The sequence below is a fragment of the Carcharhinus amblyrhynchos genome, chromosome 11, assembly GCF_965287045.1.
Source record: "Carcharhinus amblyrhynchos chromosome 11, sCarAmb.v2.hapA, whole genome shotgun sequence".
Classification (NCBI taxonomy): Eukaryota; Metazoa; Chordata; class Chondrichthyes; order Carcharhiniformes; family Carcharhinidae; genus Carcharhinus; species Carcharhinus amblyrhynchos.
The window spans coordinates 60,012,129-60,028,212 of record NC_137334.1 but is presented as its reverse complement, the minus strand read 5'-3'; the positions used below and the strand labels follow the sequence as shown (position 1 = coordinate 60,028,212).

General features: G+C 40.5%; 1 protein-coding gene across 5 annotated transcripts in view; it reads right to left on the bottom strand.

Annotated features, from left to right (window-relative positions):
* Window positions 1-5,979: 5,979 nt before the first annotated feature.
* The window catches only part of xirp2b (xin actin binding repeat containing 2b), a 122,488-nt gene continuing 112,383 nt past the window's right edge, over window positions 5,980-16,084 (bottom strand). For all 5 annotated transcript variants that reach the window (XM_080199196.1, XM_080199197.1, XM_080199199.1 and 2 more), the window contains 2 exons: window positions 11,098-11,231; window positions 5,980-6,088 (listed from right to left, as the gene is read on the bottom strand). In XM_080199196.1, the coding sequence (XP_080055322.1) occupies window positions 11,137-11,231 (95 nt within the window). In that variant the 3' untranslated portion in view covers window positions 5,980-6,088; window positions 11,098-11,136. The remainder of the gene's footprint in view (window positions 6,089-11,097; window positions 11,232-16,084) is intronic.

Here is a 16,084-nt window from a genome sequence, read left to right as displayed (position 1 = left end):
AATCTTAGACAAGATTACATTAGGGGAGATAGTTCTGGACTATTTACATTGGTACCTGAACCTATCAGTCTTCACAGATCTGTGAATTTAACTAATGTCATGAAAAATTATCCATTTTTTGTATGGAGTCACAAAATTCTGCTGTGGAAAAATTTTTCTGGTGAGGATGCAGTGTTTAATTTAGTTATCAATAAATAACTATGCAGGAAGCTGAGAAGAACATATCTTAATCTGAAATAAATTCTTTTGGCTCAGCATTTTATCAGTGGTCACTGCAGAAAGACAATTGAGGTGAAAGTTAGCTAGATACAATGAACATAGGGAAACCTGGGAAATCATTGGCATAATCCTTAAGGCAACAAATTCATTATTTGCATTTTCTCTAAACTTAACCAGGGAAAGTAGCATTTTTAGTCTGTCAGTTGTTATGTTAATCTTCACAAGAATAGAATATAAAATTCAACAGCCTGGGATTTCATTGGAATGATTCATGCCACTGTAGCTATTTTAAAAAACAAGTAATATCTGCTGCTGACCTCTAAAGGGAGATACGTTATGGATATGGTCATTTGCAAAGTCATTCATGCAGGCATCAGTTGAACAAACAAAAAAGTTCTGTGCAAATGCACTGTCAGGAATACATCAAGAAACAAGTAAGGCAGGAAAGCTTGGCTTTTTAATTTCTATTTCAAATTATTGCATTGCCTGTCCTACCAATATCACTATTGCACAAGGAGAAAATAATGATTATTCAAGTGCCAGATGTGCCCAGGTGCAGTGAAGGAAGGTACAAGGCCTATCAGTAAAAAAATGAATAACTACTCTGAGTCTACAAAGAGGACATCGAAGGATGAAAAAAATGGACCCATGGTTATGGGTGTCAGCAAGTTGCTACCAAGGATGGAATGACATTAACTGCTTCATGTCAATGTATCAGCAAGTGCATATTCTGACAATTACATTGTTAAGCTTTTTAAAGGCAGGTAATGGTCATTGGCTCAACCTCCAAAAGAGTTTAAATGGACACATCTGCAATAGTAACTGTGGGGGAAATTATATGGGCTGGAATTTTCCGGCTGTTAGTCCTGCTGACAGCAGACCCCCACAGTGGGTTTCTTGGCAGTGTGGGCTGCAGTCAATGAGAAATCCTGCCTCTCACCACGAGAAAGATGCTGCAGGTAGACCAGAAAATTCCCCCAGGGGGTTTGTATATCTACTAAATTGGATGCAAAATAAACTTGCTGAAGGTAACAGGCAAGTTGTATTATTCCTCCATCAGATAATAACCCCAGTTCTGCATCCACCGCAGGGCAAACAAGGCAATTTACTGAATCGAATTCCCTTTTCTAAGTGGCAGAACAACATATTATCTTAAAGCAGCATTTCCACAGCTAACTCTTCACAATGCTCTTTATTTAAAGCTGGTTTCAATTCTCTACTCTATATTAAGGCTGTACAACTACCACCCACCCACCCCGACCCCCCCCCCCCCCCCGACCCCCGCCACCAAATGTGCACGTGCACAATCTTAATCTTTTTCCTTTTTTGCCCCACAAACTCCCATTTCTCACACCTGTTCCTTCCAAGCTACCTGCCAAAGAGTTTTGATTTGGCAACCTTGGTGAATGTGTGGAGTTTGCACGTTCTCCCCATGTCTGCGGGGGTTTCCTCTGGCTGCTCCAGTTTCCTCCCACTGCTCAACTATGTGCAGGCTAGGCAGATTGGCTATGCTAAATTGCCCCTGAGTGTCCAAAGATGTGTAGGCTATATGATAAATGGGTGGGCTGACAGGGATAGGGTGTAGGAGAGAGCGTGGGTAAGATACTCTGTCTGAGAGTCAGTGCAGTCACAATGGGTCAAATGACCTCTTCTGCACTGTAAGGATTACATGGTTTTATGTTACTTTCATTTATCTTGCCAGGATCAACTGGCATAAAATTCCCACCAAAGGTAAGCCACTGGAGGAGACTCTCTCATTTCTAAACCTTTCATCCAGAATAAAGCACAAAGACTGTAAGGAAATATTCAGCTCTTCTAGTAAAGGTGGGTGAGGTTGCCAACATGGTAAGATGTTACCATCACCAGCTTACTGATGTAAACACTTGAATTGTGAAGCGGAGATCTCTGTGAATTAATCTACCACAACAAGTTCTCAACATCTTCAAGATTCACCCAATTTTGTCATCAACCCATCCTGTTGATCCACTACAGCAATGGGTGGCACAGCAGAAGGACAATGATGGTGATGAGGACAAACCCACCCAGGGGCAGTTACATGACATTGCCATTCCTCAGGGCAGAAGTACATATTAACTGGATGACTGGTAGAGGAAATATGGATCAGAATCCCACTCATTACTCTATATAGATCACAGTATAGTTTCTGGTAATTATTAACCAGCGACGTGAAATACTTCTCTCAGACAAGATATTGGGGGCATGCCTATTACACACATCATTTGCAACATGATGGATCATAACTTCCTGGCTGCCAGCATTGCATTTGAGGGATACACAATGATGCGCTGAGGAATCCCTCTTGGAAGTTCCCCTGTAACAGTTTATCTGGCAATTGTGCTGGGCTGGGAATCATCCAACAAAGTGATTTAAAACACTAATATCAATCAGTCTCCAGTTTTACACTCATAGTTACTCTGAATGAGTTAGAAGGCAGAAAATAATATTTCTAACCTCAAACCCGCATGGGGACACCCCAACTAAGCACCGTACATGACATGGTATTCCCCATTCCCTGAACTGTACAGGATTTCTCTGTCCCCACACCCTGACTCAACCTGCCTTGACTCGACACAACCCCACCGACCTGACACTTCAGACCCAATGATTCCTTATCTGAATGACGACTCCAACCTAACCCACCCCCTGACCTGAGCAACAACTCTCAACCCAAACAACCCATCCCAGTCCTGCCCCCCTCCCCCTCCTCCCCAGTGTCAGGCCTCCTAACCCCCATGTCTTGATTCCCCCAATGTCTGAACCCAACCTACACTCCATCCCTTAGCTGAGAAATGTAACTTCTCCTTTTCAATGGAACCTTTAAACTCACCTGCTTTGCAGCAGCTAGTACTGTATAAAGGAATTGTGTCCTCCTCCACTTTTCTCCTGTTGAACTTCGGCACTGGAGCCAGGGATGTGTATTTCTTCTTTTGTCTCACCCGCCCTGAGTCAGGAAAGTTGGACAAGACAGACGCTTTACATTTGAAGTGCATGTAAGTGGCTATGGAGGAACAAGTGCCATTGACTGCCACTGTGAGGAAGTTATGGGCCAATGGTTTTCAAACTGGCATTTCTAAAGTATAGAAAGTGCATGCAGCATTTCTCATTTGGGGGGGTGGGTGCAGTGGCATCAGTTTATTTAAAGATCAAAGATAAGTGTGTTGAATCTGCAATGGTTCTGCAATACGCTGACCAATTTTGCTTATTAACTTTGTTTCCTGTTGATGAAACTTTGCAACTATGGGATACATAAAGCAGGTTTTGTCATGCTCCATCATTGCCTGGAGGTTTTGCTTTGCAGCTTCTCATTTGATTTTCCTTTTGCTTTATGACTGTCCAATATTCCTTTCTCTCCTCCCTCATTCAAGCACAGACAAATGGTGTCTTTGGGTCCGGTGCATTTTCAGCCTGTCAGGTGTTGTGAAGTAAAGTCTATCACTTGATGCAGCCTACTTTCAAATAGTAGCATCTCTTTAAATTTCAGCCATTTGTTTTCTCCTCAAGAGGACAGCTCAAAGGGAAAACAATGGAACGACCATGTTATCATTATGATATGGCATGCCTTGTGGTCATGTCAGTTTAGTGTTTTTCACCATCATTGCTGTAGCTGGTAGCCAATCCTCACTTCACTTGGCTGGAATCAGAAAATATAATCTGAACTATACTATATTTCTTATACACTAAATAAAGAGTAATGCAATTTGTGCAATTTCAAATGACTAGAAAGATTAAGGACAATATATGAATATAGCTTTTTATTATGCATAAAAAACAGCCACAAAAGCAAGGTTACAATTTCTAATGAAGAACTAAATGTAGCATATTGAAGCGGAAACAAGCTACGTATAAGTGAACTGTTATGAAACAGATTTAAAGCTGAAAGTGTATAATCTAAAAGCAGCTAAATGAACTGTAGCTTCTTTACATTGAGTATTTCAGATGTGCATGTAACTATTAAGAAAAGATTTGATTTCAAAAGAAATTAACATAAAATTATACCAATTATGAGCAACAGCTCTATCAATAAAATGATCATAATTTTTACTCTGCACTCCAGGTGCTTTACTCAAGTTTAAACTGGTCTGTACAGAAAGAGAAAAGCTCATCAACCAACCTTAGAAACAACAGTATGATAGAATATACAATGTAGCAGAAGGCTGTCTATTCCAATTGTTGTATTAAAAATGTTACATGATGCATCATTCCATGAATTTGTATACTGAAATCACATTGAAGCACATTACTAAAAAGATTTTTGTATATACTTGAAAATGTTACTGGAGAAATAACCAAAATCAAAATTAATGCATCATGCATGAATACATCTTCATAAATCAATCCACAGTGTTACAGAAAACCTTATTTTTCCTATTCATCCTCATCATAGCATCTGTTTCTCTTGATTTGTTCTTCGACTGTAAGTAAAAGAGGCCCTTCCTCCACAAGGCTGGCAACAGATAATGGTTCGGTCACATGTCCTGAGCCAAGAATGTCTTGAGGCAGTTTATTATCCACCAATGCATTTGATTCAGAATCAGCTTCCAAAAAGTCACAAGGTGAAGCATAATCCTTTCGGTTACTAATACTCTCTGAAGACACAGTCAGATTGAGGTCAAGGAAGCCATCCGCTTCTGAATTCTGATCAGCAGATGAGAAGTGATACTGAGCATCATTTATTCCATAAAAATCGTCATCCAGAGGTTTTGTACCTTTCTCTCCAGATTGTTGTAATAGATTCACATCGCTGTCTTCAAATGACTGATCGGATAAATTATTAGCATGTTGCTTAGAACCAGTTACCAACTGTTCACCATCAGAGAAGGGTGAAAAGATTGTATCAGTTTGGCTGACTGGATCTGTTGAAATATTATCACCTAATTCCTCTGCTAAGTTTTTGTCACATAGTTGTGGGCATTGATTAACGGTAGCCGGATTTGGGACAAAATTGATTGTTGAAGGTTCTTCAAGTGGGTCATCAAATCGCAGAAAACCTTCTGGTTGCACACCCCTATTATTATTGTTATTGGAATTTAAGTCTTCAGGATAAGTTTTGCTTTCTTTATCACTGACAACCAAAGATTTCATTGTCTCTTCGGGCTCAACCAGATTCCCTTCAATGTCTTTTGGATCCTTTACCTCGACTTCATTGAACAATTCATTCGTTCCATTTACACATACTTCATTTGCATTGTTTCCATCCTTCATTTCCATTTCCACATTCCCTTTACCATCCACTTCAAACTGTACCTCACCATCCCCTTTCTCAATATTTTGAGCATCAGAAAGATCATTATCTGAGATACTGTCTGCTTTTTCCACTGCTTTGCTTTGTGGTTGCAGAGTGCTAACTAATGATTCTGTAGGTGCATTGTACTCATTTACTTCAGAATTCAATGCTTGTTCATTGGAACCTTCCGGTGGCCATTTTGGCTTTGTCACTTTCACTTCTTCTTCTATACTGAAAACTTTTTTATTTGCATCAGTAGAAGGTGGCCAGTTAATATTTAATTTATTTCTCTCTGTAGCCTTCATGTTCTGATCAGGTGAATTTTTAAATTGTTCCTCTGCATCCCTGCCTTGTTGCTCTATATTGTTTGCATCATCCAACTGATAAACATCATTACCGATGGTTTTCTTTTCTCCCAAAGACTCCATTGTCACACAATCTGTGGTTGCCTTATTGACTGGAGAATTTTTATTAACAGAGGAGTTGTTTTGGCTGTTATTTGTCCGGCCTCCTTTGTATGGTGTATGTCCAAAACCTTCATCATAGTTGCCTTTGGATTTGAAAAGCTGCTTAAAATGAGGTTTGCAGTACATTTGTCCATGGAGAGATGCATAATTTCCAAGACTTGTAAAAACAAAAAGTAAAATTTATCATCATCCTCAAGACATTTCATTAAGTTTTAAAATTTATTTCTTAGTATCACAAGTAGGCTTACATTAACACTGCAATGAAGCTACTGTGAAAATCCCCCAGTCGCCACACTCTGGGAGAATTTAGCATGGCCAATGCACTTAACCAGCACGTCTTTCAGACTATGGGAGGAAACCGGAGCACCTGGAGGAAACCCGCGTAGATATAAGGTGAAAGCGCAAACTCCACACAGACAGTGACCCAAGCAGGGAATCAAACCTGGGTCCCTGGCACTGTGAGGCAGCAGTGCTAACTACTATATCACCCTGCCACCCCACAGAGACAATCATTAAATATTCTTTAGCTTGATTTTCCGGTCCTGGCTCATGGCCATCCCATGTTTGGCGGGTTTTAAAAGTGGTGCTTGAACCTGATTTTGGGATTTTCATTCCCACTCCTGTTGCCAGCAATTTTGAACAGCATGCAAGTTCACATCAACAGCACAAATGTTGCCAGCTCCATTGTGGAAATGGGGACTTTATATCACAACAATATTCATGGAGTCAGGCTGGCTTTTGAAAGTGACATGATTCACACCAGCTCAGAGGTAACAAACCTTGGTTTGGAGCCAGGAACAATTTAGGGGCATAGGGATTAGAACATAGAACATAGAACATAGAACATTACAGCGCAGAACAGGCCCTTCGGCCCACGATGTTGCGCCGACCAGTTACAAAAACAATGACCCACTAGCCTATACCAATCCCTTTTCGTCCATAAACCTATCCAGAGATCTCTTAAACGCCCCCAAACTAGACGCATTTACAACTGCAGCAGGCAGGGCATTCCAATCCCTCACCACCCGCTGGGTAAAGAACCTACCCCTGACATCCGTCCTGTAGCTACCCCCCCTTAATTTAAAGCCATGCCCCCTCGTGCTAGCTTTCTCCATCCGAGGAAAAAGGCTATCACTATCCACCCTATCTAAACCTCTAATCATCTTATATGTTTCAATAAGATCCCCTCTTAGCCGCCTTCTTTCCAACGAAAACAACCCTAAATCCCTCAGTCTCTCCTCATAGGACCTCCCCACCATACCAGGCAACATCCTAGTAAACCTCCTCTGCACCCTCTCCAACGCCTCCACATCCTTCTTGTAATGCGGGGACCAGAACTGCACACAGTACTCCAAGTGCGGCCGCACTAGAGTAGTGTACAGTTGCAACATTACACTGCGACTCCTAAATTCAATCCCCCTACCAATAAACGCCAAGACACCGTACGCCTTCTTAACAACCTTATCTACTTGATTCCCAACTTTCAGGGATCTATGTACACACACACCTAGATCCCTCTGTTCATCCACACTATTCAAAGTCCTCCCGTTAGCCCTATACTCGACACATCTGTTGCTCCTACCAAAGTGAATTACCTCTTAAACTGATTCGGAGGGGGGGAGGGATAGTGAGGAAAGGGGGTGAAAGTGAGGGGGGCATAGTTGGGGAATGCAAGGCACGGCATAGTGGGGGTGGGGCGGAGCAGGGTTTGAAATGCGTGTACTTTAATGCGAGGAGTATTCGCAATAAAGTGGATGAACTTGCAGCGTGGATCAGTACCTGGGACTTTGATGTTGTGGCCATTTCTGAGACATGGATAGAGCAGGGTCAGGAATGGATGTTGCAGGTTCCGGGGTACAAATGCTTTAGTCGGAGTAGAGAAGAAGGTAGAAGGGGGGGTGGGGTAGCATTGCTAGTCAAGGACTGTATCACAGTGTCGGAGAGAAAGTTTGATGAGGACTTGTCAGTTGAGGTAGTATGGGCGGAGATTAGAAATAGGAGAGGAGAGGTCACCCTGTTGGGAGTCTTTTATAGACCTCCTAAAAGTTCTAGAGAGGTTGAGGAAAGGATTGCGGAGACAATCCTGGTTAGGAGTGAAAGTAATAGGGTAATTGTTATGGGGGACTTTAACTTTACGAATATTGATTGGAGTTGCTATAGTTCTAGCTCGCTAGAGGGGTCAGTGTTTGTACAAAGCGTGCAGGAAGGTTTTTTGTCTCAGTATGTAGACAGGCCAACTAGAGGTGAGGCTATATTGGATTTGGTGCTGGGAAATGAGCCAGACCAGGTGCTAGACTTGGAAGTTGGTGTGCATTTTGGTGATAGTGACCACAATTCGGTTACGTTCACCTTAGTGATGGGAAGAGATAGGCATGAACCTCGGGTCAGCAATTTTAGCTGGGGTAAGGGCGATTATGAGGCTATCAGGAGTGAATTAGGAAGCATGGATTGGATTAGGGGATTACAGGGACTGGGAACGTCTGAAATGTGGAGTTTTTTCAAGGAGCAGCTACTGCGAGTCCTTGATAGGTATGTCCCTGTCAGGCATGGTGGATTTGGTAGATCTAGGGAACCGTGGTGCACTAAAAGAGTTGAGTCGATGGTTAAAAAGAAAAAGGAGGCTTATGTTCGGATGAGATTGGAGGGCTCAGATAGTGCACTAGAAAGCTTTAGATTGGCTAGGAGGGAGTTGAAGAGTGAGTTGAGAAGGGCTAAAAGAGGACATGAGAAGACTTTGGCTGATAGGATTAAGGAGAATCCTAAGGCGTTCTATAGGTATGTCAAGAACAGAAGGTTGGTCAGGGCAAGATTAGGGCCAGTTACAGACAGCAGGGGGAAGTTGTGTGTGGAACCGGAGGAGATTGGAGAAGTATTGAACCAATATTTCTCTTCGGTGTTCACACAGGGGGACATGAATATAGCTGAGGAGGACATTGGGTTGCAGGGGTGTAAAATAGACAGTATTACGGTTGATAAAGGGGATGTGCTGGAAATTCTTGAGGGGCTGAAAATAGATAAGTCCCCTGGTCCGGATGGGATCTACCCTAGGATTCTCTGGGAGGCTAGAGAGGTGATTGCAGAGCCTCTGGCTCAGATCTTCAGGTCGTCATTGGTCTCTGGTGTAGTCCCGGAGGATTGGAGGATAGCGAATGTTGTCCCATTGTTTAAGAAGGGGAACAGAGACTTTGCCGGGAATTATAGACCGGTGAGTCTTACTTCTGTTGTGGGCAAGGTTTTAGAAAAAATTATTAGGGATAGGATTTATAGTTATTTGGAGTGTAATGAATTGATTAGAAATAGTCAGCATGGTTTTGTAGCGGGTAGGTCGTGCCTTACTACCAAAGTGCCCTACCAAAGTGAATTAGGAGCAGAAGTGGGCAAATTCAGCCCTTAAAGCTTGCTCTGTCATTCAAATCATATCATGGCTGATCTCTCCCTGGCCTCAAATCCACCTCCCCACCTGTTCCCTATATCCCTTTATCCCATTTTTATTGGAAATACATCTATCTCCTTCTTGAAACCATTCAACATTTGACATGTACCAATTTGATTTGTAAATGCAAAGGGTATTGCCAACTTCACGTCATAACAAAATGTTGTATGATAAGTTACTTTTTTTTACAGTGATTGATGATAGGACTTTGATTTGAAAAGAAACGTGACCACTAAATTGAATAGCATTGTGAACGTGGAAAGATTTTCAATGTGCTGAAGTATTTCATTCATGGATAAAGTTCTCTTCTGAATTAAACAATAATGAAAATCAGATTTGACTGTGTCAATTGTCCCCTTTACTTTCATATTGCCATTGACTTTCAGTTCAGACATCTGTTTGACTGCTTCAAAGCTTGGACAATTACCTGAGCTCTTTCAAGTTCAGTGCTGCCATCTATTTCGGTGTTTGAAAGCATTAACGGATGTCTAAGCTTCTAGCTGACTTCAAAAACTTTAAGGTATTCACTGCTGGGAGCTTTATTGACACAATTGTTAAAGAAATGTCATTATAATGCTTGGCTGATTTCCAAACCCACTAATAGATTGAGCTCAGCAGGAGTTGTGGACACAGTTGACTGAGCTTAGTTGTTTTGATAGTTTGATGAGGTTTTTATTATTTACTCATGGACAAGAGCATCACTTGCTATGCCAGCACTTATTGCCTATCCTTAGTTAAACTTGAGAAGGTGATAGTGAGCAGCCTTCTTGAACTGCTGCAGTCAATTAATGTAGTGGATTAATAGGATCATTAAGGAGATTATTGTTTTCAAGTGGATTGAAATAACTGTTTATTTATCTTGATAGTTTCATGACCTCAAGTGGATTTTGAATAACTTTGTTTTAAGAGATTTGTGAGAATCCCAAAGACTTTCCAATGTTATAATAGAGCTTGTGAGTTTTATATATAGTGCATACTGGCTGTATAAGTATGAGGTTAGGTTAGAAGGATATGATGGGTGGCAAATATGGTGTCCTTGGAGGGACTATTGAGTGATGAGGGGGAGGTTGAGAGGTTTGGAGTTGATTTAAGGTGATCTGGAGTGCTGGGGTGGGATTTAAGGGTTAGGGATCCCACACTCATCTCCAGAACTCAGCAGGTGTGTCAGCAAATGGAAGTAAGCATTTTAACCTGCACAGATCAGCATCCACCTCCCTCATTTTCTGGCCAGCTTCCGAAGTCAGTGGTATTGACTCAAGTCTGACCCCACCACCCCATAGGAAGATAGCATGATTGGGCAATGCAAGGTGGGATCACAATATCAGGAAATGGCCCAACTCTAATTTCTGTCTCCACATTGAAAGTCTGGCTCTTTAAACCAAATGGTTGTTCTGCTTGTCTGAGCCTTTGCATATACAAGCAAACACATTCAAAAATCATAGCTTTGTTTAATTGTCTCGGGTTTCGTTTAAAATATATAAACCAGACTATACATCGTTAGAGTGATCTTGCAGTTTTTATTGTATTTAGAAGACTGAAACGTACCCGACTAATTTGGCATTTCATGATCTTTCAGAAAGAGAACTGTCAATTAATAATCCCAAATCAAATTCATGAACAAATACTACAACCTTATTAGGCCTTCCTTGAAGCACTAAATCTAAAAAAGCAGTATTTAGCATCTTGCAGAATATATATAATTGTATGAAACAAATGAAGTAAATAACTCTTACCTCAATTTACTGTTGCAGTGGTTGCAACGGAAACAGGACTTATGAAAGGTTTGCATGTCTGCTGTCAGACTTTCCATAGGATATACTATCTTTCGACAAACTGTGCAGGTCTCCCTGGTAAGAACCTGTATTTTCTAAGACAATAAGCATATGTTACAATTGCTCTTATTTTTCTTTTTAATTCTATATTTTTCCTCATATAACTTATATGTCCAGTAATAAAACGTTGCTGCTTCCATGCAGTAATACATTACCTAAAATAAAACTGGACAACTAAAAGTTGAACTATAAAATTTGGATTTTATTCCTTTGCTTGATTTATCTACAATATAATGTAATATATTTCGCAATAAAAATGTTAAAATTTTATCAATGAAATTTGTGACAATATGACACTGATTTTCTATCATATTTCACTGGAAAATGGAATTACTTACTAACCATTACCCTGAAATTATCTTTTCAATGTTAACAGTCAACAATATTCAAATCTAAATAAGAATTCACTTAATTATAATGTCAGTTAAATATACTCAACTCTCCAGTTCATGAAAGTTACAATATTGAATTGCAAACAACAATGTTTTTCTGTTCTTTTAAAAGTCATGTGAATATCATATAGCCCATTTTCTTATTCTATGGACTTGGTAAATGCTTGGTCCCTAGGTGCAAAGGTGAGTGAAAGGGCATGTGGCACTTTGAACACAGATTTTGGACAGCTGTCAGAAGATCCTGCATCTGTTGACTATCAGCAGCTCTCTAAAGCTGCCATCCTACTTTAAGATGAAAACTCCTGCCAATATTTGAAAAAATGAAGGAATATCTCTCATCATATCCCAGGAACAGTCATATCATGTGGAATGTACCTTATTTGAACTGCACCCCAAATAGATTAGTAGGGGGGAAGGGGGTGATGCAAGGGTATGGAGAACACAGGAAAAAAACACAGAGGATGGAAAATTTGGTTCTGTGCATCCTGAACTTTGGGACTGGCAATTCAATCCAAGTACATCCTTTGATACTGTTATATTGTTATATTATGTTGTTATATTATTCATAAAGGGCTAAGAAATAATTGTTATGATGTTGGGATTTTAAAGGTTAAATTCAGAGATCAGGTTGGGTAAACCTGGTTTGTGTTCTCGTGTTGTGTTGAATTTAGCAAATAAAGGAATGATCAAATTAAGCATTTAAAATTTAGGAAGAGATTGAATAGGGTAAATGTAAAGTTTACCCTCCTCCCACTCTCTGATGGGAGAATTCAAAACAAAGTGGCATAACCTTAAAATTAGAGCTGGATCAGCTAGGACTGAAATCAGGAAACACTATCCAAATGATCATAGAAACCTGGAACTCTACCCTTCAAAAAGCCATGAATGTTAGGAGAATATATATCCAGGGTGCCACATTTACAACTGCACTGCAGTCATGTGCCGAGCAACAATAGATCGGCCCACTAGCCACATGGATAGATAGCATCAAGAAATACACTTGATGATGCTCCAGTATTTTGAATCTAAAAGTGTGATTATTTTAATTTCAGGAAATCAGGAGACAAAACAGATGCTAAGAAAAGATTCTGCAATTTCCTTCTAACCTCAAAAACTGAACAAAGCATTTCCAAATTGATATTGTAGGTTATTCATTCTTGACCTTTCTCAGCACCAAATTCATGTGGCTCCAGCAGTTATTAACTATCATGTTCCATAAAGCATTTGGTCATTTCAATCTATATTTGTCCTCAAACCTGTTCTTAACTAGATGATAATTGGATTTTTTCAGAAGTGTCACTTGATAGTGTACCAACTACTTTATATCTGAGTCTGTATCTAAAGTGGTGATTTTTCAAGATTCACACCTCCTTTGGAGCTTTGCCAACTAGGTGAATTACTGGAAAACTGAACATGTATTCCCCCTGATATTTTGTTCAGCAATTTTTCAAAATTATCCCTCGCACATCCACTATTGTGAGGTAAAATAATTACTTCTGAATACGTTTTGGGTTGTTAATTTTAGATTTATGCCATCTAGCACTTACAGTCCAGATAATCTGTTCACTAGTTTTATTATTCGTCTTCCACATTTCAATATTATGTCTCCTCTTAAACTGTGCATCTGCAATTAAAACAACCCTGTTCTTCTCCTCAGTTCAATTTTTTTAAGGTCTAACTCCTTACATTTTCATTCCTCTCCATATTTCTTGGCTATTTTTTGCTTGCCATTCTGCCTTTACTGTACAATCCTCCGTCTGTGCGGAGTTTGCACATTCTCTCCAAGTCCACATGGATTTCCTTCGGGTGCTCCAGTTTCCTCACATAGTCTGAAAGACGTGTTGGTTAGGTGCATTGGCCATACTAAATTTTCTCTCAGCATACCTAAACAGATGCCTGAGTGTGGTGGCTTGGGGATTTTCACAGTAATTTAATTTGCAGTATTAACGTAAACCTACTTGTGACACTAACAGATAAACTTTAAACTTTAAAATGGAACAAATAGATGACACAATTACAATGTAAGGTACAATCTCGTACAGGCAGTAGCATTGATAGTAACTCAGCAAACAGCCTGAGCTTTACTTTCTCATTGGAGGCAGGAAATAGGAGCCAGGACTATTTTTGTCAGAAACCCATCTCCACTGGGAATTTTATTAAAGTTCAGATTTCCATGGGGAACAACACTTAATTGATCTGGAGGCAGGTTTGCTGTCCAACTAAAACTGGTGTGGCAGGATTGCAGGATTGCAGATGGGCTTCTTGAGGGAGAGTGTGTATGCCAAAGCCTGTCATTACACTACAGGAATTCAAGGTGACACAAAGGAACCAGAGGCTGTGCATCAATGTAGGAGAAAGGGAAGGATTGCTTCCCACGCAGTAACACCTTGCCATGCAGAAGGGGCACCTCTCGATTCAGCATCATCTCCTGCTGCTTCCATTTCCTTCTCTTCTCTTCCCTGTCCCCTTCCAGGCCCTCACCATGCTGAAGGGCTCACAACTTTCTGGAGTGCACATTGAGCAGCTAGGTGAGCCACTTAAGTGGTTTATTAATGGCCACTTCCTATCCACATTGGTTTTGCCCATGTCAGGACCGCCTGCCACTGTACGAAGGTACCTCCAAGTAATCACCGATAGCCTCCCACAGGTTCCTTGTATTTCTAGGAATCTCAGTAATTCAGGTATTTCAGATTTCTGCAGTAACTTGTTTTTGTAACACTGGTTAGAATTGGATGTGTGTGTTTAATGTGAGAATCAGGTCATACAACCTGTTCCATTACCCAATTAAATCAGGACTGGTCAGTATCCCAATTCCATTTGTCTGTCTTTGCCCCATTGCCTGTGATACCATTACATAACCCAAACTGAACAACTCAAATCTTGAAAATTTCAAATGACCAGCATCCATGGCTTTTTGAAGGGTAGAGTTCCAGATTTCCACAATCATTTGCACAGTGTTTCTTGACTTCAGTCCGAGCTCTAGTCTCTCCCACCAGAGATGGGAGGAGGGTAAACATTTACCCTATTCTATCTCTTCCTAAATTTTAGAAGACTTGATTTGATCTCTCCTTCATTTGCTAAATTCAACACTACACAAAACAATACAAACCACGTTTATGCAACCTGATCTTCAAATTTAACATTTGAAATTCCAATATCGTTGATATGAATCTGTGCAGTTCCCACTCCAAAGCAGACACATCTTTCCCAAGGTGTAGTGTTCAAAACTGACTCTAATGCTCCAATGGAGTCTGATCAAGACTCGGAATTTTTGTCTAACATATTCAGGCAATTATTCTTCAGACAAACACTACTCTTTGAGAAAAAATAGTTCCTTCAATTCAATCTTGATTTATCTCTGCAATACTTTTAGATGAAGTTACATGAAAGATGGATTTGAGAATAGAGGAATGCTAGTCCAAGGTTTCAAATGATACCAAGCAAGGAGGTGTGATGTACTCTGGTGAGTAGACGAAATTGTAAGTGAATATGTTGTTAATGGCAAATGCCTCTTAACATAATAAAGTTTAGTGCAATGCACTGTAGATGAAAGAATGGCATACAGTACTATAATCTGAATATGAAGCACTAGGAGGAAAATAAGCAAAGGGATTTAAGGGTGCAGATATGTAAATCATTATGAGCTTGTTCTGAGATATAATAATCAATAAAGGGTAATGGAATTCTGGACTTAGGCAGAACAGATTTAAAATATATAATTAAGGAAACAGAACAACAATTATGTAGAACACTGGTTGGACCTCAGTTGAAATGCTGGGGGATTTTCTACTCCCATTTTCAGTTGGTTTGATAAATCCTGCAGGAATTCCAAAACAAAGCTTATGCCGGCAAGATTTCCCGTAGTGATTCTCCCCACTCCTTGCCAATGACATAATGGGAATTCCCAATTTGAAAAAATTTAAATGTCATTATCAGGCCTTCACACCTGATAATCCCTGCCTCCCAACTCCACCCGCCCCACTGTTACATTGCCTATTCCTGTTGATATGAGGGTAAGGCAGGCCATCCTGGGCATGCACCTGGTGAGTTGATCCCAATAGAGGTGTGCGCATTGTTCAAGGGCTGAGGTTCATGCCCAGGCATTGGCACTTTCTGGGAGCTGCCTCTGGCACTGATGGTGGAAGATGGGGAGTAGTGCGTGTGTTTCTCAATCAACCCGGTGCTCGCTGACCTACACTGGTTCCAGCAAAGCAATGTCTTGATTTTAAAATTCTCATCATTGTTTTCAAATCACTCCACAGTTTTGCCCGTTTCAACCTTTGTAATCTTCTCCAACACCATCACTCTCTGAGATATCCTCTAATTTTGACCTCTTGTGCATCCCAATTTTAATTGCTCTAACATTAGTGGCCATGCCTGCAGCTGTCTTGTCCCTTCCCTACCCAACTTTCCTCCTTTAAGGCACTCAATCCTTAAAATTTACCTCTTTGACCAAGCTACTGGTCATCTGACCTGATATCACCTTACGTGGCTTG